We start from the raw sequence: 26,983 nt of genomic DNA on the forward strand, positions 1-26,983 counted from the left end.
GGTAGACCTTATAATGTGCTCGGCTTAGCCATTCACAACTTTCAAGCTCTCGTCGAATACTACCAGAAGACTCCACTCTGTGTTCCTGATTAGTCTTTTCTTCCCTTGTCTTTCATAACCAAAGCGCTGTAGACTGTTCAATGTCCTCGATTTAGCCATGGTTAACTCCATACATCTTACCAAAAAAAAACTGGAATTCACTCTCTTCTCTTCTTTCCACTCTTGATGTATATCTAACTACAAAACCTGGACTATTATTTAAAACTATATGGACTTGTCATTCGGAATACGAAGCCAAAATCAAAGCTCTTGTCATCAACGACTTGCGCTCAAGTTACCGCAAGAGATCATGGCAGCTTTTGTGTGGCTCAAGCCACGACAGTCGAGGCACTTGTCAGTGAGGGAAGGCAATCAAGTCGGCTGTCCAGCGGGCCGCCTGAACCCGCCCGGGCTTCGGCCGGGCGCGGTCCTCCTTTTAGTGTGAGTTGCCTGAGACCATCTCTCAAGAGTCGAAGGGTGATGAAAAGTTGGTCATTGAATTCTACATAGCCTGTGTTTTTTGATGCCGTCCATCGGCGTCCATCCCAGCTACCAAATAACAATAGTTTCTTCTTGGTTTTTCAAACTCATCACAACATCGCAATACCACCCGGCTTTTTTTCCGTTAATTTTTGGAGGCTACGCTTGACCGCCCGGGCACAAGCATGGTGACTTTTCTGTTGCACCGTTGCTTTCTGCTTGACAGCATCTCTTACTAAACTGAGTCAAGGGAGGGAAACCCATGATGCAACGTAGACAGCGCATAAAACTGGGGGTTTTCCAAGATCCAGGGGGGACAGGCGCGTCATCGAACGTCATCGGGTAGATTTATCATTTGGCCGGCCCAAGCGAGGGACTAAAAGAGGTCGGCCTTGGCCTGCGCGGGCCACCGAGTATGAATTTAAACTGTCCTCTCTCAACAATGGGCCTATACTATACTCTACAATAACTGGGACTTTCTGTTATAGTATAGGTCTGGTTGTACCACCCTATACTAATAACTGTACTAGTATTGGCCCTTGATCCAAGTGGCCCGTATAGTATTCTGTGTTTTTTTACTGAAACAAAAAATGCAGGTATAGTAACTTTTTTCACCCCTGGTTACCGCAATAACGCACTTAACCAGGTGTACGCATAAGGCAATGAAATGGGGGCTCCTGATGATTTTGCAGCCAAACCATTCCACTTACCTGGTCCTTGCGCTAATAGCACAGGATTATTTAGGAACACCGGGTAGCTCTTGTTCTCTGCGGCTGCAGATGTGTGTGGATCCAGATGTGGTAGTTTGTTTCCTTCAAGTATTTCACAATCCGTCAGCAGCCTTATGTGGCTTTGTGAGGATTTTCCCCTCTCAATGGACTTTGCTGAGGCTGGAAAGGCTTTGGGTGCTCTGATCCCCAAGCCCAAGAAATAGATAGATTTTCATCCCTACAACATGTTGGAATATATGCTTCAAGCCCCATTTTGAGTGGCCAAGCTATATGATCTACTATCCAAAAATCACCAGTAAGACCAACTGTGTGTTTAGCTTGCACTACGGGGAAATAGGTGTTGTTGCGGCCCGCAGCGTCACCTGACGTTGCATTTGGGGTTGCGGCCGCAGTGACTGCGCCTACTTGCGCAGTCACGCGGGCTTGCAAAGACAGGGTGACGCTGCATCCCGCAGTGACAGCTACATGCCTGTAGTGTCAGTGGTATAAGAGCAGCTCTCATGAATGTAGAAGGTCGTGGGTTCAAATCCCACAACACACAATTCTTTCCACCTGATTCAACACAAAGTAGTGGTACTGGCCACATCTGGCCAGTATAGTATTAAGATTTTTTTTGTTTCTTCCTTCATTTGGATATAGTATTCTCCAAAAAGAAAAAAAACCTGATGTATTTGGATATATTATTAAAAATCCATTACTGAAAATGGAAATAACAATACTGTTATTGGACCAAAAAAAATATGATAACAATACTATACCAATATCTGTATAGTAAAGGCCCATTTTTGCCTCTCTGTTCTCGCGTTGGAACAGGTTGGAACATCTACCATCAACCTGACCGTTTACTTTAAGATTCCCGTTGCAAAAGCAGCTGGAATATCAGGGAGGACATGCCTCAAGAAGGTAAGTTTGCCCGTCCGGACCATTGTTCCTGACCTCTGCAAACCCCCGCTGACTCAGTGACCACACTCCAGATCCAGTTTACCTTGGGTTTAAACGCCTGACAAACAAGTATGAGTGAGGGCCGAATGCTGAAAGTTCATTGGAAGAAGATTTATCCGCCCTCTCTGTTGATCAAGTTAAAGCACATCAAAAACTCTTGGATTGGATGCATTGCTCTCTTCTACCACGGCTCCGCGAGCAAATCCAGACTCTATCAGTATCACTACTCCCCTCCAAATTCTGGAAACAGCCAGATGAAAGGTGCAAGCTGATTGTACAAACCCAGTCAGAACTCAAGAAGACAATAGACAAAATTAAATCTATCATTGCCAAAATCTCCCCAATGCCTACAAGACGGAAGGTGCTTGCGCCAGAGCAAACAGATGATCAACACCTCAAAGGTTTGAAATCTTATCAATTTGAGCGTCTCAAGCGCCGCTTCAATCATGATGCAATATACCATATCAATGAAGTTTGTGCTCTGGGCCATGTGCTCTTTCACCAGATCAAACTTGCACCTGCCGTAGTGAAGCCTGCTCAGCTTGATGGATGCATTTATAGAAATGACTTCATCAAGGACGTACGCTATGCCTCTTACGGGATCAATTCAATTATCAAATCAATAGAAGCCTCCGAGCTCAATCTTGCCCAAGAGAAATGGGCTGTCAAGCTACCTTGTATCAATGAGAAAATCTGGGAAATCATCCACGCCGCCGATATACTCCAAACCAAACAATCAACTGAACCAGAAAATCTTCAAGTCAGGAAAGCTGCCAAACTCGCCAAACTCTCAATTCCGATGATCAAGTTAATCAAGATTTTCCTGACCAAGATTTCAAAACAAGGGATCAATCAAAAACGGTTCCCAACTTACACAAAGATGAGTTTGGAACAGAATAACTATCTAGCCCATTTGGTTGCCATCTTCGGCGAAGATTTCAAGAGCCTACAACTACTCTATCCAAAAATTGAAGCAACTGGGTTTGGCGCTGCGACTAGCCGTGAGACCGTACAAATAGCCAATGATATTGAATCTCATGTGATAACTACTCTATCCCCTGTCCTCATGTACTATCTTCCTTTGATCAAAGACACCAATGGTTTTGAATCACACACTTATCACAAAACCTGGTTTGATAGTTGGAGCTATGTCTTCAATTTAGCCACTTTTAACTTTAAATATCTTGCCAAACAGGTTGAACCCACTCCCTGATCTTAATGCAGTTTTTCTCTTTTCTTTTTACTCTTGAGGTATTGCTACCTTGAAAGAGCAGTAATAGTAACTGTATCCATGTAGTGTTTATAGTATGTCTAATTTAGCCGTTAACATCTTCATATGACTGCCAAAAAAACTGGGCTTCACATCCTTGTAATCAGTTTGTTTCTTATTTTTGTTCTCTTTGCCTTTGCCTTTGTCTTTTATTTTCACTCTTGATGTGTCATGCAGTACTACACACTGCAAAAAAAACTGTGTCAACTGTGAGCAGTTGACATGCGGCAACTCTGAGGAAGCTTGTGGTGTTACACCAGCCTTACTCAAGGTTTAACTCAACCCAAGCTTCAATGCACAGTCACTGTGCACCTTGCACAGTGACTGTGCCAAGAAAGGCACTTCTGCATTCATGTGGAGTTACAATGGCAGCTTGGCTTGAGTATCCTGCATGTCAACTGCAAGCAGTTGACCAAGTTATTTTTGCAGTGACAGCCATTCTTGAAAATCTTGCAGCTCCAGCACCCTGTGAATCCAACAAACAATTTTTTTTCAGCCCCCCGGCCTGTATTCTTCCATATCTTTGTATCTTCCACCTCCTTCCATCTCTCCTTCTCTCCCATACCCCCACCCATGCCCCCATCAAAATGCCCCCCGACCCAGCCCCGCCTCCCAGCCCGATTGGACCCAACCACATTCCAGCTGGACCGCCAGCCAGCCATCCTGGATCCCGATCCCCAACCCAAGGGTGAAAGCGCAGCGCAGCGGTTTTGATGGCCGCTGCGCTGCACTGAAAGTAGCGGCCCCGCCTGCTGCGCTACCGCTTTTTGGGTCTGGCAAGAAGCGGGGACCTGCTACTTTCAGCGGTAGCGCAGCAGAACCATCGCTGCGCTACCGCCTTTTGACCTGGCCGCGTAGTGCTCCCCCGCTGCCAGCCAAAAAAGCGCAGCGCAGCGCAAAGCGCAGCTGTTTTGGTGGCCGCTGCGCGGCGCTGAAAGGAGCGGCCCCGTCCGCTGCGCTACCACTTTTTGGGTTGGGGAAAAAGCGGGCCCCCGCTATTTTCAGCGGTAGCGCAGCGGGACTGGCGCTGCGCTACCGCTTTTTGGGCTGACCGCGCAGCGGTTCCCCGCTGCGCTGCGCTAAAAGACCGCTTTTTTGTAGCACAGCGCACGTTTCAGCCTTGCCCAACCGCTTGCAACACTTTTCGCCACTGTCGGTGAGTCCCCATCGCATGCTCCCCCTTCCCCCCCTGGGCCATTGAATCTGCCTGATCTGCTTGTCCCTACCGCAGTTTCAGTCCTCCCGGTTCCCCAACCACACCAAAAAAAAATTCCGTTGCCGGTGAGTCATGCTGGGGTTTTTTAAAGACTGCTATCAATTGCTCTCACCCCCCCTTCATTTTTTCCTAACCCACCTGTCCACAGATATTCTGCTCCAGGTTGCCAAGATAAAGCCGTCCGTGTCCGCAATCAACCCAACCGGACACCTTGTTGGAATCATGGTATGTATGATGATCAACTCTCCTCTAACCCATCCCAACATTGAACCAGTCAATGTCAGCTGATTATCCTGATTTTTGGGGCCTTCCCGGTGTCAGTCATCTCAAAATGAACAAGCCAATTGTTTCTTCACACTGACAAGCCGCATTGACCCGCTCCCGTTTGCAAATCTCCCTGGGCAGCAACAAGAGTCTTACCTTGGCCCAAGTCAGCCTCCGGACTTGCAGGCCAACAGCTGCAAGTTTTTCTACAAGGACAGCAACACCTTGCAAGCCAATTTCCCCGGCTCCACTGCTCCCTGAGTCAATCCAGCGCAACCAGCCACCGCAGCCCCAATCACGGAACCCAGAGGCCCTCTGCCGCCTCGCATGATCCTCATAAAGCATCACGTTTACCAGATGTCCGCCGCCAGCCAGATTGCGCAAGTGAATCTGCGCAATTACCACTGCCAGCACAAAGCCGTGGGAACAGGTTATCACGGAGAGCAATGTGTACTTGAAGACTGTTCTTCACCATAAGACTTGGCCAAAGTTCCACCACGACTGCATTGATTCCCTCAACTTACTTGTCCCCTTCCTTGCGGACCATCTCACTAAGATGCAGGGGGAGGGGCTGCTCAAGTGGCAGTTGATCATCCCCTCCAACGAGACTTTTGCCTAGGGAAAGAATGTCATGGTCAAATACAAGGACAAATTTGTTGAGTTCGTGGCGGAAGCAGGCAGGAATCCTCTGGCCTCTCTATCAGTAATGGTGTCTATGCAGGACCCGCGCAAATTGGCCAAGGTGCAACAAGCAGTAAGTGAAATTACAGCCAATCCGAAAAAGCTTGGCTTCTTTGGATGGAATTTCCAGCGGAAATTCTTTCTGGATTTGCCAACCTGTGTGTATCCAACAACACAGTTTGACAGATGGATATCCATCCCCGCGAGCGCAGTTGCTATTGGTGGCGCCGTTCGGTAGCGAAAAAAAATGCAGGCCGCTGGGGGGACCGGCACCATGACACCCGGGTGCGTTCGTCGGAACGGGACTCCAGGGTGAAAATTGGTCAAGGATTCTGATTCTGTAATCAAAATCCGGGAAAAACAGCCAGAAGTCTCTGATTGAGCTTGCCTGATTTTGATATAGGCATCCTGCATATATCAAAATGTCCAACCTTGTCACTTCATTGCATACAAGGTTGGAAAATCCCATAGGAATTTCCAGTGGAAATTCCCTCCAAAGCATCCAAGCTTTTTCGGATTGGCTGTATATGACGCTCATAAGGTTCTCCTGGGGTCGCTGACTCAAATACCCCTCTGGATCTTCTCAGGCATGGTCGCAGCAGGATGCCCTCGCAATGAGCTATGGGCATGACAATACTTGTTTGGTGCTTGAACGCACCCAGGCCCGCCTGGCTGTCAATGTAAGTCTTGTCTCCTGTTCTGGTCCCACACTGGCCCCACACGTTTTTGTTGATCTGAGATTGATTGTCATGTTTGGAACAGCCCCACGCTGAAGTGGATGAGCAAGAACATTTGCACATCGCCACAGATCTACACGTGTATCTAACTGGGAAGTACGGCATGAACTCCGAGTGCATGAGGATCAAGGACCCCAAGGACCCGGGCGCATCAATCTGTGTCACTCGGGACGCGCTGACAAATTGGAGCCGCTGTCTCCTGCACAAGATACCCGGAATCAACAAAGACAACCCCCCGGATATCCCTGAATTTTCCCAGGATAAGAGACCCGCGCCCACTCTGGCCAAGCTGGCTGCTAAGCAAGGGGCGCGACTGAGCAAGCACAAGTCGTGTGCTTCAAAAACTAAACCACCGGGCCTGTCTTCCTCTGCCCCTAAGGGAGCCCCCCCGCCTACCACGCCTGCAAAGGGTGCGTCACCTAGTAAGAGCTTGGCCTTATTGACTGCGCAATGTGTGCCAGCCCCCAAGCCTGAGAAGAAGGGCTTTGTGTTTAACCCCGTCCGAGTCAACTCAGCTGGCCGCACCCTCCCAGGTCATTGGATTCCAGACTCCGGCGCAGTAACAAAGTCCCCCGCCGACTTGTCCCCAGCAACAAATGACACCAATCCCCTTGGCTTTGACTTAACTGGACTAGGCGTTGAGGACAACGATCACAATTGTTGGTCAGATCTCCGCGGTGAAGATTCACCTGTCACTCCATTCTGGGTGCCCCCTGGCCAAGAAAACAATGTGCCGGACACGACTGATGAGAATCCGAGGATACACAACTGATGAGAATCCAAGGATCCGGCCCGCATGTCGGCCAATCCTTTGCTCCAATTGCATCCCTTGACTTGCCACACTTGTGATGTGAGCTCGGACATTGAGGTCATGCCTCACCATGGCTTACCAACAGACGTCCATTGGTCCCCGGCACGCAAATTGGCCCGCAGCCCCGCTCCCCATGGTATCACGCAGACGGTCAGCTGTCTCAACTTTTGAAGAGCCCGCTCTCCTCCACGGTTCACTCAGACTTGCAAGCTTCCAACCCCCAGATTGGACTCGCCCAACTCCTGGATCAGCATCAGCTCGCCCACATCCCATCTGCAACTGAATGATAACAGCCACGCGTTGGACATTGAGCACTTCCTCAACCTGTGCAACGTCCCACAGGAGGATCACCTCCCCTGCGGCTTGATCAAGTTGTTCCACATCAGCCAATGGGACTACTTTCTTGACGTCTCCTCCTCCAAACTCAAGAAGCTTAACTTCCCCCATCCCCTGGCTTCACAACTGATGAAGGGGGCGAGGTGGTTATTCCCTACGCACACCGTTGCAGACAACGCGGTACTGCTTCCGGCTAAGGCGCGCGGGACCGCAATTGAAGCAACCACCAACGCCTCTGCGGTCTCAACTTCTGCCCTAACCTTGGTAACCCCGGTGTTCCCCACGCCTGCCACAGCTATCATCGGCCCGCAAGCCGCCTCCAATGGCCCGGCGCCGCCGGAGTAAAGCAATGATGACCAAGACTCCTCCTCAGAAGATTTGGAGCCATTGCCTTTGGCAATTTTGCGCTCCAAGGTGCCCCCCACTCAGGAGATTTGGTCATAGCCCGCCAAGGCCTCGAATGGTTAACATAGGAGCAGGATTTGAGCCCCAAATCCTGAGGTAAGTACTTTCTTTTGTCTTTTCTTGATTCTTGGATTCTCCTGGGACAATCTCTGTCTTGGTTGTTAGCACGATATCAATGATCTATCTCCATTATTCTTGGTTGTTATTGTGCTAAGATATCCCCCCCTATTTCTATGATATATCTTGTTGCTAGTCCCGCAAAAACCATGGAACAATTTCCTGATAGAACTACAAAAAAAGCCATACACGGAATGTAGTATGATATTTTCTTCAGGCAGAGTGGGAGTCTCTACTGCCCCACCCAATGGAATCCTTGCCCAGTGCCAGCGCCCCAAGACACCTTGGCAGCAGAGGCTGTTCCGCGCCCCAGGATCCTCATTCAGGATCATGGTCCTTTCATCAGTCAGTCTTGGATGCGAGCCAGCTCATATCCTGTCTGCCTGGCCCCGCATCCTTGTTGAGGGGCCTTATGTCTCATTATGCATCATGGAACCACGGGTGATTATTTTGTGGACCAATAAACGTGTGAGCAATTCATCTGAGATCGAGCCCTAATTTCAGCCAAGCACATTGCGCAGGGGGAGTCCACATATGCAAAGGGGGGTACAAGCATAGAGGAGGGGAACACTAGGATTGAGGAGTCCCTGCCAGGAGAGTAAAATAATAGAGGAGGGGAACACAAGGATCAAGGAGTCCCTACCGCGGCGCGGAGCCCATGAGCAAGTACAAGATAATCCCTATTGTTGTCCAGCTGAGTAACCACTCCCAAGGAAGAGGCCCCTCATCAATCCCGGAGTCACAAATGTTGGCAAGAACTCCTTGATGATCTTGGCATCCGCGCGGGACCCAGTGAGCACCTTGTGGCGTTTCAGTTGTGACTTGAGGACCGCAAACACCTTCTCAATTGGGTTGTAATCCGGGGAGTAGGTTGGCAGGTACATAAGTAAGACGCCCGCTGCCGCGCAAATCTGAGCAATCTCAACCCCATGGTGGATTTGGGCATTATCCATCAAGAGTATGCTTTTCCAGCCCGGAAACGGGTTCATAGCTGGCATCTGGGGGAATGCTATACATAATCAGTAACTCAGCAGGGGAGGAATTATAGTCAGAGGAACTGAAAATGCTCACCAATACTGTCTCAATGAAGTATTGCATTTCAAGCCAACACATACTCCCCACTTGGGCTATTACCCCAAGCAATCCATCCAAGAAGACCGCAGGCATCACAGTCACTCAATTCGCACGGAGCACCTTGGGAATCCTTGTTGTGCGTTGGCCGCAAGTTGTCCACGCAGTGTCCCATGTGTGTGTCCCAAGAGACACCCCACATTTGTCTGGGACCGGTGCAAACAAACTCAGCACCTCACAGGACACAGGTTCGTTGGTAATGGACCAAAATCAAGGGTACTCACCAAGGAATACCAAGTATTCCGGTGGGAAGTGCCCAATCCGGTCCGTATATCGGAACCGGGCCACCTTGTCTTGGTTGGTGTTGTAGGTTTGGGCCACCTTCTTAGTCAGGAGGAGCCAAGTCTTCAATTCAGCCACTATGGTGCTGATTGGGTGCCGAGTCCCTGTAATTGCTTGGATGTGGCTTTGCATCTCATCCAGGTATAAAGTTGGCACGGCTCTGAGAGCCATCAATACAAACTCTGCCTCCTTGCAAGAAAAGGCCAATGGGCGCCCACGGTTGAGATAGAGCGCTGGATCTCTGACCACGTCCCTGGTTTGGCGGTATAAGCTGTTTCAGCGTGAGAGGGAGTCCGGCGACACATTCTGGTCAATCGTGGTATTGATCTTGGCAAGGGGCATGCCCCTCTGGCTAAGTTTGACCACAATCACCTTGACTTCTGGCGTGTATTTAACAAACACCTTGTCTGGTCCAAGAGGCAACAGGTTCACGTCAGCAAAGGACGTCAACAGCGCGCAGCAGAGCAGGTTCACACTTACTGTCAGAAGAGATAGGTCCAAATGTAAACACAGCAAGGTCCCTGGTTGGGTTGATTGCGGACACAGACGGCTTTATCTCGGCAACCTGGAGCAGAATATCTGTGGACAGGTGGGTTAGGAACAAATCAAGGGGGGGTGAGAGCAATTGATAGCAGTCTTTAAAAAACCCCGGCATGACTCACTGGTAATGGAATTTTTTTTTTGGTGTGGTTGAGGAACCAGGAGGACTGAAACTGAGGCAGGGACAAGCAGATCAGGCAGATTCAATGGCCCAGGGGGGGGGGGGAGGGGGAGCATGCAATGGGGACTCACCGACAGCAGCAAAAAGCGTTGCAAGCGGTTGGGGATTGGGATCCGGGATGGCTGGCTGGCTGTCCAGCTGGAATGTGGTTGGGTCCGATTGGGCGGGGAGGTGGGGCTGGGTCGGGGGGCATTTTGGTGGGGGCATGGGCGGGGGTATGGGAGAGAAGGAGGTGGAAGATACAAAGATATGGAAGAATACAGGCCGGGGGGCTGGAAAAAAAATTGTTTGTTGGATTCACAGGGTGCTGGAACCGCAAGTTTTTCATGAATGGCTGTATTACAGCCATGTTAGAAAAGCTTGTGGGCTTGTGTGGCTGAAAATTATTTCTGCATTCCAGCCACAGGCCGGTAAAGCGCAGTCAAAACCTGTTTGGGCGGCTGGTTTTGCTGGACATGGGTGCCGGGCCGGGCAAGGGGCAAGGGAGGGCTGGATCAAGGTAAAATTGCTCCAGGAATCCAATGGTGGGGCCCTCGAGGCCCCAAAGTGGAAAACAAAGAAACTAGTTCTTTTCTTCTGATGGCATTGCTGACGTTGAGGAACTCCTACCATGCCAGGCGGTAGGCAGTTGGCGGAGGGGAATTAGAAATGAGAAAACCTGAGAAGCGTATGCCCTCCGGGGTGATTAACCGTGAATGAGCGCTGAGGTTTGTGTAGCATTGGGGGGGGGGGCTGATTTTCTGACGGCTGGAGGTGTTTGTGTTGAGAGAGGAGCCGGGGATACTGCCGGCGGGGTTGTGATCAAAACCAGAAGCTGGGAGAGATCGGCGTTGCGGGGATTGAACTTAAGAAGTCGTGTGAAAACGCAGAATACGGGCAAATAGCGCCAAGAACAATAGACTTTTAATTTTGATGGAAAGACTGAAAATTTGGTTCAGAGTAGGTCCATGCCCCTCCAAGGCCTGAGTTTGAACTGAACTCAAACCTTGGAGTTTGTGACATCTAGCAGACATCTCATCACAACCTAGCGCGCACGCGCGCGCTACAACAAACAAGACAAGAAACAGAAACAGGACAAAACAAAACAAAAACAAAACAAACAACCAACCCTCCTCGTCCAAAACCTTTGCAAAGCGCGCAGAGTGAAGGAAAAATAATAGAACATAATGGAAAAGCAAATAAACTGAGAAAATAAATAAACCAACACAGCGAAAAAAAGGGGGGGGGAAGGAAAAAGAAGAAAAGAAATCCTGAAACACCTTGGGGATGTGCCGCGCTGCGCCGTTCAACTTGAGAAGGCCTTGAGGGCTGAGAGCTTTGCCATAACCCTCATTGAGTCACGGGACCCAATAATATTACCTAATCATAATTGATTGAGTCGCGGGACCCAATCAGATTACCTAATCATAATTCATTCAGTTGCGGGACCAACGCTGAAACCATTACGCTACATGTAATGTAACGCCGTTACATTGTAGCGTAATTGCACGCTGATACAAAAAATGCCAAAATGTGCATACATCATTTATGGGCCAAGGTGTACCAAGGCAGATCATTGGCAAACAAATTTGTGTTGCAAATACAATTGCTGTAGCGCATCAAGCAATCAATGCGCTCCGCTACGGTATTTTTGTATTCTTGTTTTTTATCAGCTCATTGTGCAGTATTCACTTCATACTTCATTTCACACCAATACATAAAAATGTAACGGCAATACAGAAAAAATATGTTACAGCTGTTACGCGATACATGGAGCGTAATGGTTTCACCGTTGGCGGGACCTAACAACGGCCGCCGGCGCGCGCCATTATTTGCGCATGTCAATGACCTAGTAATCATCAGTGACAAACCCGAAGTCTTCAAGGCCAAGATGGAGCTTGAAGTCAATATCAAATACATGGGGCAAGCCAAGTTTCTCCTTGGAATGAACATTGACCGGTTTGACAATGGCTTGCAAATAAATCAAACACAGTATATCAATTGTAAGTTGCAGGAGTTCAATCTAGCAACTCTGCACTCGGCATCGTATCATTTGAATCCGCGGGAATATCTTAAAAAATCGACGGGAGCAGAGATCAAGGCATTCAAGAATCTAGGTGTACACTACAGAGCACTAGTTGGTTCCCATAACTATCTTAGCATCTTGACTCGACCGGACATAGCATACGCTGTCAGCACGCTGTCTCAATATCTTGAAAACCCGGGCACCAAACATTATCAAGCAGCGGTGCAAGTCTTTTGATATTTGAAAGGAACAAGGGAAATAGGTCTAACATACATCAAACAAGAAGGAGCAACAGTTCAAGCATACATTGACGCGGACTGGGGAAATTGTCCTGATACCAGGAGATCCACCACCGGCTACGTTGTGCAATTGGGGAACCATCTAATAAATTGGAAATCAACGAAGCAAACAACTGTCTCTTTGTCGACCACAGAGGCGGAATACAAAGCCTTTTCTGACCTTGGACAAGACCTAGCATGGATCACAAATCTAGCGGATGAAACTCTCATATATCCTAATATGACGGGCATCAAAGTTGAGATTGACAACAGAGGGGCGCTTGACCTGGAAAGGAGTGAGACGTCGCAGAATGGATTTCGGACAAAGCACATGTCAATTTGTCAGGGAACTGATTGTGGTGCTGTACGTCAAGACAACTGAAAACTCAGAGGACTTCCTCACCAAACCAACTGGAAGAACCACTATCAAGAAGTCTCTCTCAAAACTATTGGTGGTCCAGGCATCGGAGTCTGCTTTGCATCTTGCCGCGTGTACCAGTCTGTCCACCACAACGTACAGGAGCCATACAGGCTTTGAGGCTGAAATCAGCAGCCCAAAAGTTGGGCCTACCAAACTGCAAGCTTTTCTAACATGGCAGTATCTTAAACTATGTGGACTTGCCATTTTTGCCAAAATTTCCTCAGTTTTGCCGTTTTTCATGGTTTGGCTCTCAAAACTTGAATCCCAAAATTGTAGAAGTTTCACTTTCTTCCCCCAATGGCTGAGCCATGCTGGGTTAGATACAACATGGAGAGGCATAAAAAATTGGATGCGTTTTTTTTTGCATATTTTACCAGTCCCTCAAAGCAAGCTTTTTGGGAAGTGCTGAATTAAGGCTGAATTTTTCCGCTCCCATTCCCAAGTGTCACAGGGGGGTGTCACCGAATTTGAACCACGCGCACCCAGGCTGGGTTCAGGGCTTTCTGCCCTGCCCCGCCAGTCCACCGTCCCCGAGGCCATGAAGTCATTCACAAACTGCCACCACCAACCAAGCTACCAACAATTTCTTCACGCTCACCCGTCATGTTGGTGTCAATGACACGCCCACGCCCGCATTGGGCGCATCCCGATTGATACCAACACAGCAGGTGAGCGTGAAGAAATTGTTGGTAGCTTGGTTGGTGTTGGCAGTCAAGCGGTTAGAGTGGTTGGCCATTGTCTGAAGGCCCACAGTTTGCAAGGGGGAACAAATCAATTACTGGTCAGAAATGCGGTGAGAACATCAGCCCAGCCACTTACAATGATGATTGAAATCTTGCTTGAGGTTTTCCGGTTGAAGGATTTGGGTACGGGCACTAGGATTTTAACTGAGTTGTGTCTGAGGGGATTGCGGTGCTTGATTTGGAGGGGGGGGGGGGGGGGGGGGGGGGGCGGTGTGGTGAGATCAATCAACCATCAACAGTATAGTTTTAAACATTATAGTACATTACAAATTACATATTAAATATCTTTAGTACAAATCCTTTACATTAAATCTTTTCTCTCAGATGTCACATCTTTTTTATCACCCAGAAAACCTGTGAAAGTCCATTCAGCAGGAATCAATCACGCCACAAAATAGCATAGTTAATCATTAGTTTCACACGTAGATTCATGCTCATACTAGGCGCACAGCCACTTCAGGCTGTTTTGTTTTCACACATATTTCCCCTCAAAGATTTGCATTCACATGTTGGTAAATCTCATCTTAGACGTGATCATCTTTCCCAAAGTAGCCATTTTATTTTCACAGTATATTAATTTCTTTTCACACTACATTAATTTCTTTTCACACTATATTAATTTCTTTTTCACACACTGATTTCTTATTTCACACTACATACATTATTGTACATCACCAAAACCACTCTCAGACGAGTTTTCATCTATAAAAGGAGGCCTTCCTTGCCCCTTCCTGTTTCCTTTTTCCCCATGCTTGCACTAAATAGTAATATTAAGAGATTACTTCTGCATTCATCACACCACTATAGCATAGTAATGCCAGCATAAATAGTAATATTAAGAAATTACTTCCGCTTCCATCACCCATCTAAATAGTAAGATCATAATAGTAATAATTATAATATAAATTGAAATCATAAATTGAGAACTTGATAACATAACAAATATAAATTGGCCCTTCTAAAAGGTTACTTACGTCAAACTATAACACCTCTCATCCCACGTACAGAGTCCTGGTTCTTAGGGTCTGTAGTAGAAATACTTAAGAATATTTCTTCTGATTTAGCCACACTAAAATTCGTAGTGTAAATTTCTCTAAGAGTTTATTATAGGAAGGCAGCCCTTCAAGCACCTTTAGCCTAAACTTACCTAGTTTTTGCTATATTCCCTTCCAAGCTCAGATCACGCCCTGCGTAGAAGTTCCACAGCGGATAAAACAATCAGGCAGCTGGACGGCAAAAAAGGTAATGGCTGGGGGCAGGGACTGACCTGGACCGGTAAAAATGTGGGGTATCACTAGTTGGGTTGGCGGGTGGGCGGATTGCAATACCAGTGGCGGGACCAAATGAGAGGCGGTTAGGTTTTGGTTAGGTTGCAATGGGGTCCGGGGGGAGGGGAGAGAGAGAGAGATGGGGTGGTGGCAAGCTTAACAAAGCCTCTTGAACGGGGGTCCCCAAGGGACTCTCTGTAGGAGAGGCTTACCTCCAAAGTCACCCGCGTGGCCTGAGCAATTTGAGAAAATGGTGAAATTTTCACCATTTTTAAGCTCAAGAATCATTTGAGCAAAAGCAAAGCCCTTCAGAACAATTCTGATTTGGCAAAGTTGTAGCCTTGCTTCTTAGGCATATTTTCCTTGTTTTTTGGAAAAAAAAGGTGCAAAATAGCCGGTTGCTTGCGATTTGCAGTTGGTCTTGTTCTTTCCTTTTGCAAAGTAAAGCTTGACAGGTGGGGAACTGTTCAGATCATCAGACCATAAACCCTCTCACATTTTTTTTGACTCGCTGCAGCCAGGTGCTGAATACATACTAGTATCTGATCATCAATTCATCATGATTGTTAGTCGGAATGGTGAAAAATTGATAATATGTATTTGTTTTTTCTGCTGTGTGATACTTGGTTATGTATATAACGCCAGATACATCCGTTGGGATATCCGGGCTTGAAGAAGTCGGATTGTTTACAGTGGCATTTTATTGACATAATGATTTATTCGAAGGGATGAAGTTATTTGGGAATTTTAAGCTGGAATAAATGTGCTTGGAATCTTGCGCTTCTAATGGTGCTGGCGGCGGGATGTTTTTTGAAGTGCTAGTGATGAATTGAGGGGGTGAGATCACCTCCCAGCCATTTGGCTGGTAGCTCTCCCCCTTGTAAGCTGACTTTGGATGCAAGTCCCTCCCTTCGGGAGGCGGGCCCATCGGGCCCCCCCGAGCGTAGGCGTGAGGGACTTGTGTTAAGTTCGGGGTGGTGGAGAGAGGCAAGACTTCGGAAGAAAGGAAGAATTGGAAGAAAAAATAGCGGGCTGCAGGCAAATACTGGCGGAAGAACCCTCATGGTTGAATCACCCGGTTCACCTTCATCCAGCAGGCTGGAACATCAAAGGCTCTATTGGCACTATGGAGGTATGTATTCCATCGACCGAGACTATAGACCCAATAGAACTGAAATCCATGAATTCACTTTATTTAGATCTAGTTACTTACGGATTCAAAAGTCTGCGTAGTAAATATCAGACCAAAACGGCTGAGCTCACCGACAAAACATATATCGAACACACCCTCTCGGGTTTCTCTATTGACAAAGTTAAAGCACAGGAAGCCCTCGCGAATCAGTGCATTCTAGCCTTCTGCCTCTTCTGCAAGACCAGATCACCTCTCTCTCGCTAGCGCTAGACCTCTTCGGCTTACAAAATGAACCAAAAACGAAGCTCATTCGCGTCTTACAGATCCAAGCGGAACTCGACTACAGTTTGGATCAAATTATGCATCTCATTGTCATCCTATGTCCAGAGCCCACATCTCTGCCAAATCGATCCAATGATCATTATCTCAAAGCATTCAAAACATATAGACTTGAGCGCCTGAAAATGAATTTCGAAGAAAGACTAACCCGGCGCATGTGTGACCTATTTGAGGCGGCCGATGAACTTATCGAACAGATGGAACTCTCGTCGGCACCACCCTGCATATCCAGTTGGGGCATCAGTTCTCACGCAAAACGATTACAAGGTTTCGTTGGTCAAGTATCGGATGCGATCAAGATGATGACAGACTGTTTCCGCGCATCTGAGCTCGCTATTGTCCAACATTTCTGGAGATCTGACAGACTTTCCATAGAAAGCCACCTGCAGTCTCTCATTGAGAACCTCAATACACCAACCGATTCAACAACCGTCGAGGACCAGTCACCGCGTCCCGCCAAATTTGCCGGTGAACCACTCATCCAACTAGCAAGATTAGCAATACCAATCTTTAAACTATCCAGGATTTTTTTCGCCAAATTATCGAAACGTGGCTTGGCTCAGGAACGTCTTCCAATCTCCACGGAGATCTCTTCCGACCAAATTGACACTCTGGCTAGGTCCGCTTCACATGTCGCCAAAGATGTCTACAAAATTCTGACACATCTACAGCTTGTTAATCGGGGCAACATGGATGTTACTCATGAAGCTTTCAACACAATAGCACAATCGCTTAAAGCTCGTTTTGAGTCCGTTTTGTTTCTCGTTCGTTTGTATTTTATTCCTTTGATTCCAAAAACTGATGGTCTCAATGTGCAAAATTATTATAAGAGATGGTGCGTTACTTGGACCAATCAGATGTCTTTAGCAATTCATAACTTTACAGAACGTTCCCAAAATAGTTGAAGGCAACCCTTGATATCAGTTTTTCTTCCTGATCATTTTCTTTTCCTTCATTCTATTTTCTTTGTCCCCAATTCTTTGTTTTGTAATTTGGACACCCTCTCTGGACAAAACAAAATTAGTATCACGCAATGAAAAGCTGAAACTGCATGAAGTCCCAATCACAATCGACCTCTTACCCAAGACCACATGGAAGGACTGCTGGATTTGCAACATATTGCTTGGAATCATAGTTTTGAAGATTGAGGTTCCTGGAAGACATTTGTCAAGACATAATAAATTAAAATAATGAGTTTCCTCTTGTACAAAATGACAATCAAAGAAAGAGTCCCTCCTTCTCTTAAGGCAAGGGAAAAATTGTTTAGATTGTTATGAAATATCCCCTCTTAGAATGATCCAGTTTGGCTGAAGTGATGTGTAAAGCTATCAAGACATAGGTCATAGGACATCATAGTTTCAGGCTGTTGGTCATCCTGAGTTTTTTTTCTGGTTTCTTAAGAGCTGCTTGGCTAAACCAGGTCTCCAAAGACTATCTTTCCTTTGGTTCTTCAAAATTTGTTTTAGCATACAAGGAAGCTTCAAAAAATAACCAAAAAGTTCAGAGAGGCTAATAAAGAGCCTTTCTATTGATTGGTCAAAAAATCTTGAAATAATTGGTTTTTTATGTTGTGTTTTGAAGAATCCTTGGACGGATTTGCAGGATTTTCCTGGATTTTCCCCCAAGGTTCAAGGATCTTCACCGTTTTCTTTCATTCTTTTTACCTCAAAGGCCATGATATTGTCATTGGTGATCATCTTGGCCACAGAAGCTGGTAGTCCAGTCACCAGTGTGCCTTGGCCCAGCACATTATCATCTATCCCGCCGCCACGGTCAGATAGACCCACCCTTTGGAGACTCGGCAACAAAATACCAACCCCCAACTCAACTCACTGTAAGTGTGGAGCATTCTATCATTTTCTGACTGAAAAATGTGGATGTTGATGTTTTTCTTGAAGTTTTTCTGCATGCAGCAGCAGGTCTACACGACCTTGTCTAAGCTGCTCTCCCGGAATATAGAACAGGACTGACGGCGTTTTTGCTCCCTCGTCCAATTATGGCCGGGCCCACCCTGCCACTTTGCAGGCGGTCAGAATGAGCTGTCTGACTCTGACCGGGCCTGATTGCCGACAAGTCTGACCATGCCCACGCTCCGGGCAGCAAGGTTGGCTTTGGCGCATCAATCGGGCCAAAATCAATCCTTGCAGCGTCGGCGTCCCATCAAAAGGTTGTCACACAGTCGGCGACCTATGAGATGACTGCACGCCAAGCGGTGGTCCAGGCTTCCAGACACGCCACTCTGGTTCCCACTCAGTCGGACCTTAAGTACTTGTCCCTTGACTACAAAGGTCAAGAACTAACTTGAAAAAAAAAATGTGTTTGTCCTGCACCAGAACAATGCGGAAGAGGATCTGTAGATTGTAATCAGAAAGGAAAAAACAAGCTGGGTTGACTTCGCCACAAAAAAAGCAGGAAAAAAGTTGCCGTCGGGGCCAGGACGACCGAGCCAACAGCCTGGTCGGGTGGGAATCTGATGCCTGGGCGGTCCACTGGTTCAAGCAGAGGCGTAGTGCGACTCCTGGTGAAGGCCACACCGCGCCCAATGTGTCATGTCCGACGGGCAGCGGGCTTGCCTTGCGGCATCACCATGACTCCATATGAGCGCAGGATCAAGCAGGGGAGGGCGACGGCAAACTGCACCGGTGGTGGTTTTGCAACCAAGAATTTGCGAATGTCTTTGGTTTCTGGTTTTTTCAGAGTTCCTCGACAAATGGTCAACAAGATTCCGGTGAACACCTGCAGTACTGAGCAAGACTTCTGTCGATTTGTACAACTTCTCTCAAATCTGGTGCAGAAACAAACTTGGTTCGAGTCGTACAAGCTCAATCAGCAAGGTACAGTCTTGTCTAGAGAGGGCTGCCGGTTGGTCACGGGTTCCGTGAGTATCCAGATCCCTGATAACGCCTCAAGTTTCTTGGCAGAGATAGAGCCATCGGCCAAACGACTGTCGCGAAATCGAAAATCTGAAAAGCCTTTGAATGTCTGGAAACAACAGGCCCTTGAGTGCTATTTGGACTGCATGAACCTTGGTGTCCGGAGCGTAGGACCGGAAAACCGTCTTGGGACTCGTATTAGTGATGCCAGTGTCGTCAAGAGGAGCACCCAAAGGCTGCAGCAATGGTGGTCAGTGGTGATGATGGGGTGGGACGCTTGCCACTGCTTAATCACAGCAAGGCATATGTAAATATGATGTCACAAATTGTTGCTGTGGGTGGCAAAAACCAAAAGCAAAAATTTCTGCTGTGCAGCATCCCAACCAGAGATTTCCCACTTTCTGGAAAAATTTCTGCAGCATTTCCCCCCACTGAAGGCTTCCATAGCGAGTCTGAAACTCCGGAGCCTTGCTCAATTTCCTCACATCAAGAGCCTCTATTTATACCTTTCAGAATCCGCCGCCGCTGCAGAGGCTATTGTTCTCCTGACCCCTATTGTGTACTCCTCAGGCCGTTGTTCCTGTTTATTGTTCTCTACTCACCTTATTGTTTAATTATTGTTTACCTTCACAATGCGTTGATTTGATTCGAACACATAATTCTATCGCTATCATACATTTTGCTTGATTTATAGTTTTGTGAGTCCTTCTCTAATCCCTATTCCCTGATCCAACAATTACTCAACCTCCAAAAATCTATTCACTTCCATTACCAGGTATTTCGTGCCATCTTTGCAACAATCAAATTTCCTAAAATCAACAAGTTCTCCGTGCCTCATTCTATTCCGGATCGCCTCATTCCTTGACCTCCAAAAATCTATTCACTTCCATTACCGGATTCCAAAGGTATTTCGTGCCGTCTTATTGCGAACAAGAAGAATCCTACAAATGTCCAAAATCAACCGCCGCCCGCTTTGCCCAATAACACATCACAATACGAGTCGGATATGGTCAATTCCAAATCCATGTGAAGCTAATGCACACTTGCAGAAAGTTCCTTCCAGCTAATTCCCAAATCCAGCAGCACAATATCCTCATTGCCGACCCAAAATGTAGTATAGTTCTTCATACCCTCCGCTTGCCAAACATCTGCCGCTTCAATTGCACGCTCACTGCAATTTGCATTAGAGATGTCAGCAGGTACTTGTTTGCGGGTACCCGGCACCTGTTTGCGGGTACCTGTTTTCAAAGACAGGTACCCGCAAACAGGTGCCGGGTGCGGGTGCGGGTGTCAACTTTTGAGGTGAAAATTTGGCAAGTACTTGGACCAAGTACTTGCCAGCACCCGCCCAATTTTGCCGGTCAAGATATGTATACATATATCTGGACACATGCTTATAGATACAAGCATATTGCTGTGTACCTGACTCAACCCCGTCGCCGGAGAATAGAGATCCGTACTGTCAGTCCCCTCTTCACCGAATCACCATACCACTCAGCCTCCACCATGGGAAGAAGCAGGAAGCGCCACAAGTCAACCGGATCAACATCTTCTTCTATCTCAATCCCGGCCAGAAATCAAGAACCTTCTGAACCATCTGGAAAAAAACGAAGCCGCACAATAGTTGACGTACCCGACGATTCTGATGGAAATGAGAATGTCAATGACTCCGAAACTCCAGCAAGCACTCAGAACGGAAAGGTTAGAGGGCTTTCCGATGAGCAAGAGCTCAGTAAGTCAAGTCAACTTTTACTCAAGATTAACCTAAAAATTAACTTTAGTCTTTATGACTTTGTGACCTTCCAGAAAAAGCACAGAGACTTCACGGAAATCGTCTCAGCTCATGCTATGCTGCTTTTGAAACCCCGCAACTCTCCGATTTACTCGACAAAAACGGTCGGAGGATGATTGCTTACCCTTGTAAAACGTAAGTCAATTTCATCGCCGTTATTGTATTTTTGTCCTACCTGTATCTAATGATGATCGATCATCATCTCTTTGATTTTTTTCAGTTGTGGCAGCAAAATACATTGGCCGATTTACAACACTTCCCCATCAAATTTATCTAAACATGTAGCGAGCTGCTCCAAGAAAGAACGGGAGGCAAGTCATAACCAAAAACTGGCTTCCATGGGGATATCTGGGACAGGTGATATTGATCCGCGAGAAGTGAGCCAATTTTTTCCCTTTCCCTTCCCGAGAATTTCAGCAAGTTGTCACTGAGTCTGAATTGATTTCCAGGTACCCCAGCTGTGTGCCGTTTGGTGTGCTGAAGCTGCCCGACCTTTTTCAGCTCTTGGAGACGAAGCTCATCGACGCTTATTGCACCCGGTGGTCCACAAGAATCTACCGGCACGCAGAACTGTTTCGGAGGACATAGCTCAATTATATACCGCCGTGCAGGAGACAATAATAGAATCACTTCGGGTAAGTTTCCTTAATGGTCTATGTACTTGAATCCTCTCCTCATTAAATACCCACTCTTTTCTTAATCTAGAACCATCACGGTGCAATGTACTTGGGGCTAGATGTGTGGCAGTCCCCGAATGGTTTTGATATACTAGGTACAGTGATATATCGTCTAGTTGAAGAAGACGCTGGTGGATATCACTTGGAGGCAATGCCTCTCGACTTTGTCAAGCTGCAACAAAGCCACACGGGTTTCTATCTGGCTGAAATAGTACAGCTTATCGTTGAGAAATTTGATGTGAAGGATAAGGTTAGATTTTTGATTGATCTCGTTTTTATTCAATTTTGTTTTGCCAATCAATCAGTTATTTTTACGATTAATAGATTTTTGGGATCGTGACCAACAACGCTTCAAACAACCAGACTATGATTGAAGCGATCAAATCTTTCAAATGGCCCAGGATCAAAGGTGAAGGTCAATGGATCCGCTGCTTTGCTCACATCCTGAACTTGATTGCTCAGGTGATCTTGCGACCATTTGGAAGCCACAAAAGCAATTGTACTGCGGCAAGCTCACTTGATGATGAGGACCAAGAATCTGACGATAATGAGGAATATGAAGATCCAGAAGAACAAATAAAACTGTAAGTTTTAATCTGATTATAAGCTCTCTGCGACATCGGTACTGTGACTTATTTTTACACATTTACACTTAGGTTTACTACTGATGAATCAGATCATGACTATGATGACAACCGCGACGAAGGCGAGGACAACCATATCTTGGCCGCTGAGCTCACCGGTGAAGATGAGATTGAACTGGAGGACATCGATGTGATTGAGTTGAGCGACGAGGAGGAGGATGATCGATACACTTCCAAATCGTGCAAGGAGACCTTAGCCAAGGTAAGCGACCATCTCTAACTCATTAATAATTTGATCAATCAATTACTGAAGATAATAAATGAAGTTTTGAGCCATTTCCAGGAAGTTGAATAAGTCTCCAAATTCAAAAACTCTCTTCAAAGAGATCTGTCAGGATTGTGAGTGTTCAACACCACATAATGTTGGGCGTGACATTCGGACCCGGTGGAATGCAACTCTGGAACAATTGAAAGATATACTGCGATGCTCAGCAGCAATGTGAGTCGATTTTTTTTTCCTACTCGCAACCTCAACTGTCAGTGCTGATTGATACTATTCAAATTCAAGCCTTGAGTGGCAGAAAGACAAACGCCACGGTCCAGCGCGACAATATCACATCCACCGGGAGGATCTCGACTTAGCGCGTGACCTCGTTGAGGTTCTTCAACCTTTTTATGACATTACTCTCCAGGTCTCAATGCGTGGAGCTGCTCGAATTGCCGACATTGTTGTCTTCATCGACCAGATTACTAGCCATCTTTCTTCTGCCATCTCAGATAAGCGCGACGATTACCCCCCGGCATTGAGAAATGCCTGCCGTGCTGGACTTCAGCTCACAAATAAATACTATACTCTGACCGACTGCTCTCCATTATACCGGGTTTCTATGGGTATGGTTTTGATAATTACTGCGAATCTCTTATTTTACTGATGGTGTTTCTACAGTTCTGCATCCATCGTTCAAAGATGACTACTTCAAGCTCGCTAAGTGGCAACCAGAATGGATCGAAGAATTGATCAGGATCACTCGTGATATGTGGGAAACCTATTACAAACCTGTATCTCACCAGCCATTGTCTTCACAAACACCAATCTCTTGTCCCAAGGTGAGTACATGGGATAAGTATATCATAATCCATCGATTCCAATTTGATCTAAACTGAATACCTCACTGTAATACAGCCCCAAAAAGGAGTTCTTGCAGGTTTGATTGGTGCCTCCAAAGCTCGAGGAGGTAACGCATCAAGCGATCCGATTCACATGTGGCTCGCTGGAGGGTTAACTTTGACGGCCGATGGTCAGCCGGTGAATCCCCTCAAATGGTGGATGCGACAAAGGCGTGCAGGAAATCATCACGGGGGTCTGCTGCAGATGGCCCTTGATGTCTTAAGCTGTCCTGGTAAGGTTTCCCTCTCCTGGATGTCTGGTTTGCTTCGCCAACAGCCTTACATCTACCGCAGCAACGACCATCGATGTTGAACGATCGTTCAGCTTTGGGAGGGATTATGTTTCCCTCCGAAGGCACCGGCTCAGTCCTTCGTCAGTCACGAAAGGTATGGCCGTGGCTTTTTACTCGAAGAATGGTATAATTAAACCGGGAGTGTTACATAAATGGAAGGCAAATAAGGTGAACGAGGCAAAGCAGCAAAAAGCAAAAGAGTCTATTAGGAAAAGTCAAGGCAAATCGGCAAGAAAATGAAGGGTTAGGATTTATATATATATATGATATTTCTTATTAGCAATGCAAGAGTCTTCAAAAAGCGTCAGCACCCGCGGGTACTTGCAACAAGTACCCGGGTACTTGCCCCTGCCCCCCTGCACAGGTGCGGGTGCGGGTGCGGGTATTGAGATTCTGGGATTTTTGAGCCGGGTACCCGCACCTGTTTTGGGTACCCGGGTATCAGCCGCCATCTCTAATTTGCATGGCCGGATTAGTCAAAACCTGCTCTCAATTCGAGCTCGGTGTATCTTTTCATACGCTTTGATTCCCTTCCATTGCCGAACACCGCCGCTTTGATTGCACGCTCACTGCACCGCTTCGATGCACCTTCACTGCATTTCTCATTGTACGCATTCCACCACCGCACACCCGGCTTGTATGTAATGGGCAGTTCAATATACTCTTTGTTGATGTTCAGTTTCCAATGCCGATGTCCTCTCTTCACCAGTCCGTTTTCTTTTCTTTGCCAAGGCCGCCACCTCCCGGGCGTGAAATTTTGACAACTTGACATAACCTAATCTGCGCAAGCGGTTGGGCCCACACCAACGACATGCCAAAAGCCAACGCCCATAACCGGCATCACTTGAAATTTTGACTCTTCATGGTGACAATCACATTCTTGTAAGTACTAATTCCCAACCGCTCAAGCAATATGTCGTTTAACAAAACCGGCAATTGCCCGTACACAGAGGCTGTTCAATCTCGGAAGGTACTTAAACTATTGCAACCGCCTGGCCTCGTCCCACACCCACACCCCTCCCCCACCATTCCCGCTACTATTCAATCAAATCAACACAATGGCCCCAGCACTGTCAACTTTGAGGCGCCCAAGCCACCCTATGTTCACCCGTTCCCCATTTGACATCACCAAGACGGTGAGGGTTTCCGCTTTTTCTGTACCGCCTCGATCTGACTTCTCTCTTTAGCTCCTGCCCGCAATCAGCCCTGGTTCAACATATGGACAGCTCATGTTCGAATCAACGTTAGCATTCGTCGACAACCAGACTGGTGAGGATGTAAACATGAAAATCAAACTTCAGGGATATGGATCCACTACCTCTTCTCTTTCAGAAGACAAAATCTATTTCCTATCTGGCCGGCTCATTTCACCAAATTCAAAAACCCCCCCGGTCCTTTACTACGACCAGGAAATGACTTTTCCTATCGCTGATTTAGAAGGCTACAGTGTTTCACTTGCTAACAAAGCAGGGTGTTACGGATTTGGGGTTGTTGTTTCCAAGGCAGAAGCGAAGGATGAATCATCATCTGTGACTCAGTTCAACAATCTGTTTGTGAAGATCCGTCACACTGACTACGATGTTCAAGTAAGCCAACTCTTCTAATTGTGATCCAAGAGCCCTTTACAACGGTCTTGATTGTTGTCATGTTTACTCACACATAACGCTTTGTCATAGACTTGAACCTCTGTTAGTTTTGCTGTCCAATACAAGATTGCCGGTAACCGGAACCTTGCTAAAGCTTTTGGCCTATTCCAAATTGGTCAAGAGGTGGTCATCTCAGGCTACATTGCCGGGTACAGTTTTGAGAATCGTATGCTTGAAGTTAATGTATGTCGTAATGGGTAACCGTCATCAAAAGTGAATTTGGACTGACTCTGAAATATTAGGCATTGTCTGTGTCTGTATCAGCCGGGCAAACATCTACCAACGCAACCAACCTACAGGATGCAGGGCCTCTTAATGTCAAGACGCGCCGGTTAATCCAGTGAGCTTACTGTCCTGACAAGCCAATCCATCTCCTGACCCCAGGCCAATTTGGACTGTGTCTCTCATAACAGGATTAATTTCAAGAGCGACAACGAAGGATCTGCTGCGGACCCAGGATCCACCCAATTTCTGCTCCCAAATTCACAGCACAGTGGCCCTGATGAGGGTTTCTCAAAGTGCAAAGCCGGAAAATCCTCCGGCCAAGACATTACCACCACTCCCCCAAAGAAACACAAGTACACAAAGCGTTCTGCGCCGGCTGTGCAAGATGAGGCTGATCAACTGGTTCCTGAAGCGTTATAATTCAGTTCTGCCGCAGTCTACAGCCTCATATTTGGGTCCAATCTGAACGCCTGTGGTATTGTTAGAGATCACTTGCTTTGTCCACAACACCGTGGCCATGTCCATATTCTTCTTTGTAGAGTTTCTTGTTTCTATTTTATAATCATAGTCCTCTGCAAACTTTCATTTTTATATTTTTCAGTCGATAGAATATATTAAATATCAAGTTTCCAGTTACTGTGTACAAAACCTAAGAGCTGCTGGTTCCTAGGTCACAATTCGGAAGTGGCAACATGGCTCAGTCCGCTGCTCCTTCTTTAAATTGCATTTCCGGATGTGGAACTTGCGCTTAGTGACGTCACCAACTCAATCCCGGAAGTAGAGATTTTGCCGTCCTATAGAACTTTTCTCGTGCAAGCTGGTGTGGCTGTACCGTATCCAAGGCTTTGTGTAACATACGTTGCACCTATTCCAGCATATGATTGGGGGAAGTGCCTGTGGGCATTCAGGAATACTCCCCGGCATTGTATATTGACAAGTTCCATTGCGGTATTGTAGCCTATGCCGGTGTTTGTGTCTATCTTGAATGTGGGAGAGCCATGCATTCAATACCATCTTAAGAAACTTGGCAGTGTCGGGAACCGTGGCAATGACTATTCCGGAGAAGCAATCTCACATTTTGGAACAAGTGGTATGAGAGGACCAGTTTTGATTCCGCGGCCACCGCTGGTTTATCATTGTTGGTTCCGGTCGACAATGAATTAACATGGCTCTGATTATTGCCTTGATTGTGAGTGAGGGTAGTGCAATTGTCACGACTCACGGTGATATGTCTTGTTTGTAGCCAGGTTTGTCATGGCCAGTTCTGGTGAGCAATCAGTATGCTTGGTGCTCACTTTGTGGTCTTGGTCTACATACATAAATATAGGGCTGTCATGCCTTGGCGGCCACGTTCCCCCACAGTCAGTTAACTTTTAC

At 46.9% G+C, this 26,983-nt stretch overlaps 3 protein-coding genes across 3 annotated transcripts; all 3 read left to right on the plus strand.

The window, feature by feature from the left end:
- Positions 1–2,535: 2,535 nt before the first annotated feature.
- On the plus strand, positions 2,536–3,469 carry PtA15_13A172 (uncharacterized protein; the record flags this gene model as incomplete). Its single annotated transcript, XM_053162343.1, has 2 exons — positions 2,536–3,292; positions 3,444–3,469. The coding sequence occupies 2 exons, from the start codon at positions 2,536–2,538 to the stop codon at positions 3,467–3,469; spliced, it is 783 nt and encodes a 260-aa protein (XP_053026328.1).
- Positions 3,470–7,088: 3,619 nt separating this feature from the next.
- On the plus strand, positions 7,089–7,852 carry PtA15_13A173 (uncharacterized protein; the record flags this gene model as incomplete). Its single annotated transcript, XM_053162344.1, has 2 exons — positions 7,089–7,158; positions 7,680–7,852. 2 exons carry the CDS (start codon positions 7,089–7,091, stop codon positions 7,850–7,852), a joined length of 243 nt encoding a protein of 80 aa, XP_053026329.1.
- A 16,941-nt stretch (positions 7,853–24,793) lies between these two features.
- Positions 24,794–26,026, plus strand: PtA15_13A174 (uncharacterized protein; the record flags this gene model as incomplete). Its single annotated transcript, XM_053162345.1, has 5 exons — positions 24,794–24,871; positions 24,923–25,321; positions 25,448–25,564; positions 25,624–25,721; positions 25,795–26,026. The coding sequence occupies 5 exons, from the start codon at positions 24,794–24,796 to the stop codon at positions 26,024–26,026; spliced, it is 924 nt and encodes a 307-aa protein (XP_053026330.1).
- Between the last annotated feature and the right edge of the window lie 957 nt (positions 26,027–26,983).

Source organism: Puccinia triticina, chromosome 13A (assembly GCF_026914185.1).
Source record: "Puccinia triticina chromosome 13A, complete sequence".
NCBI classification, from domain to species: domain Eukaryota; kingdom Fungi; phylum Basidiomycota; class Pucciniomycetes; order Pucciniales; family Pucciniaceae; genus Puccinia; species Puccinia triticina.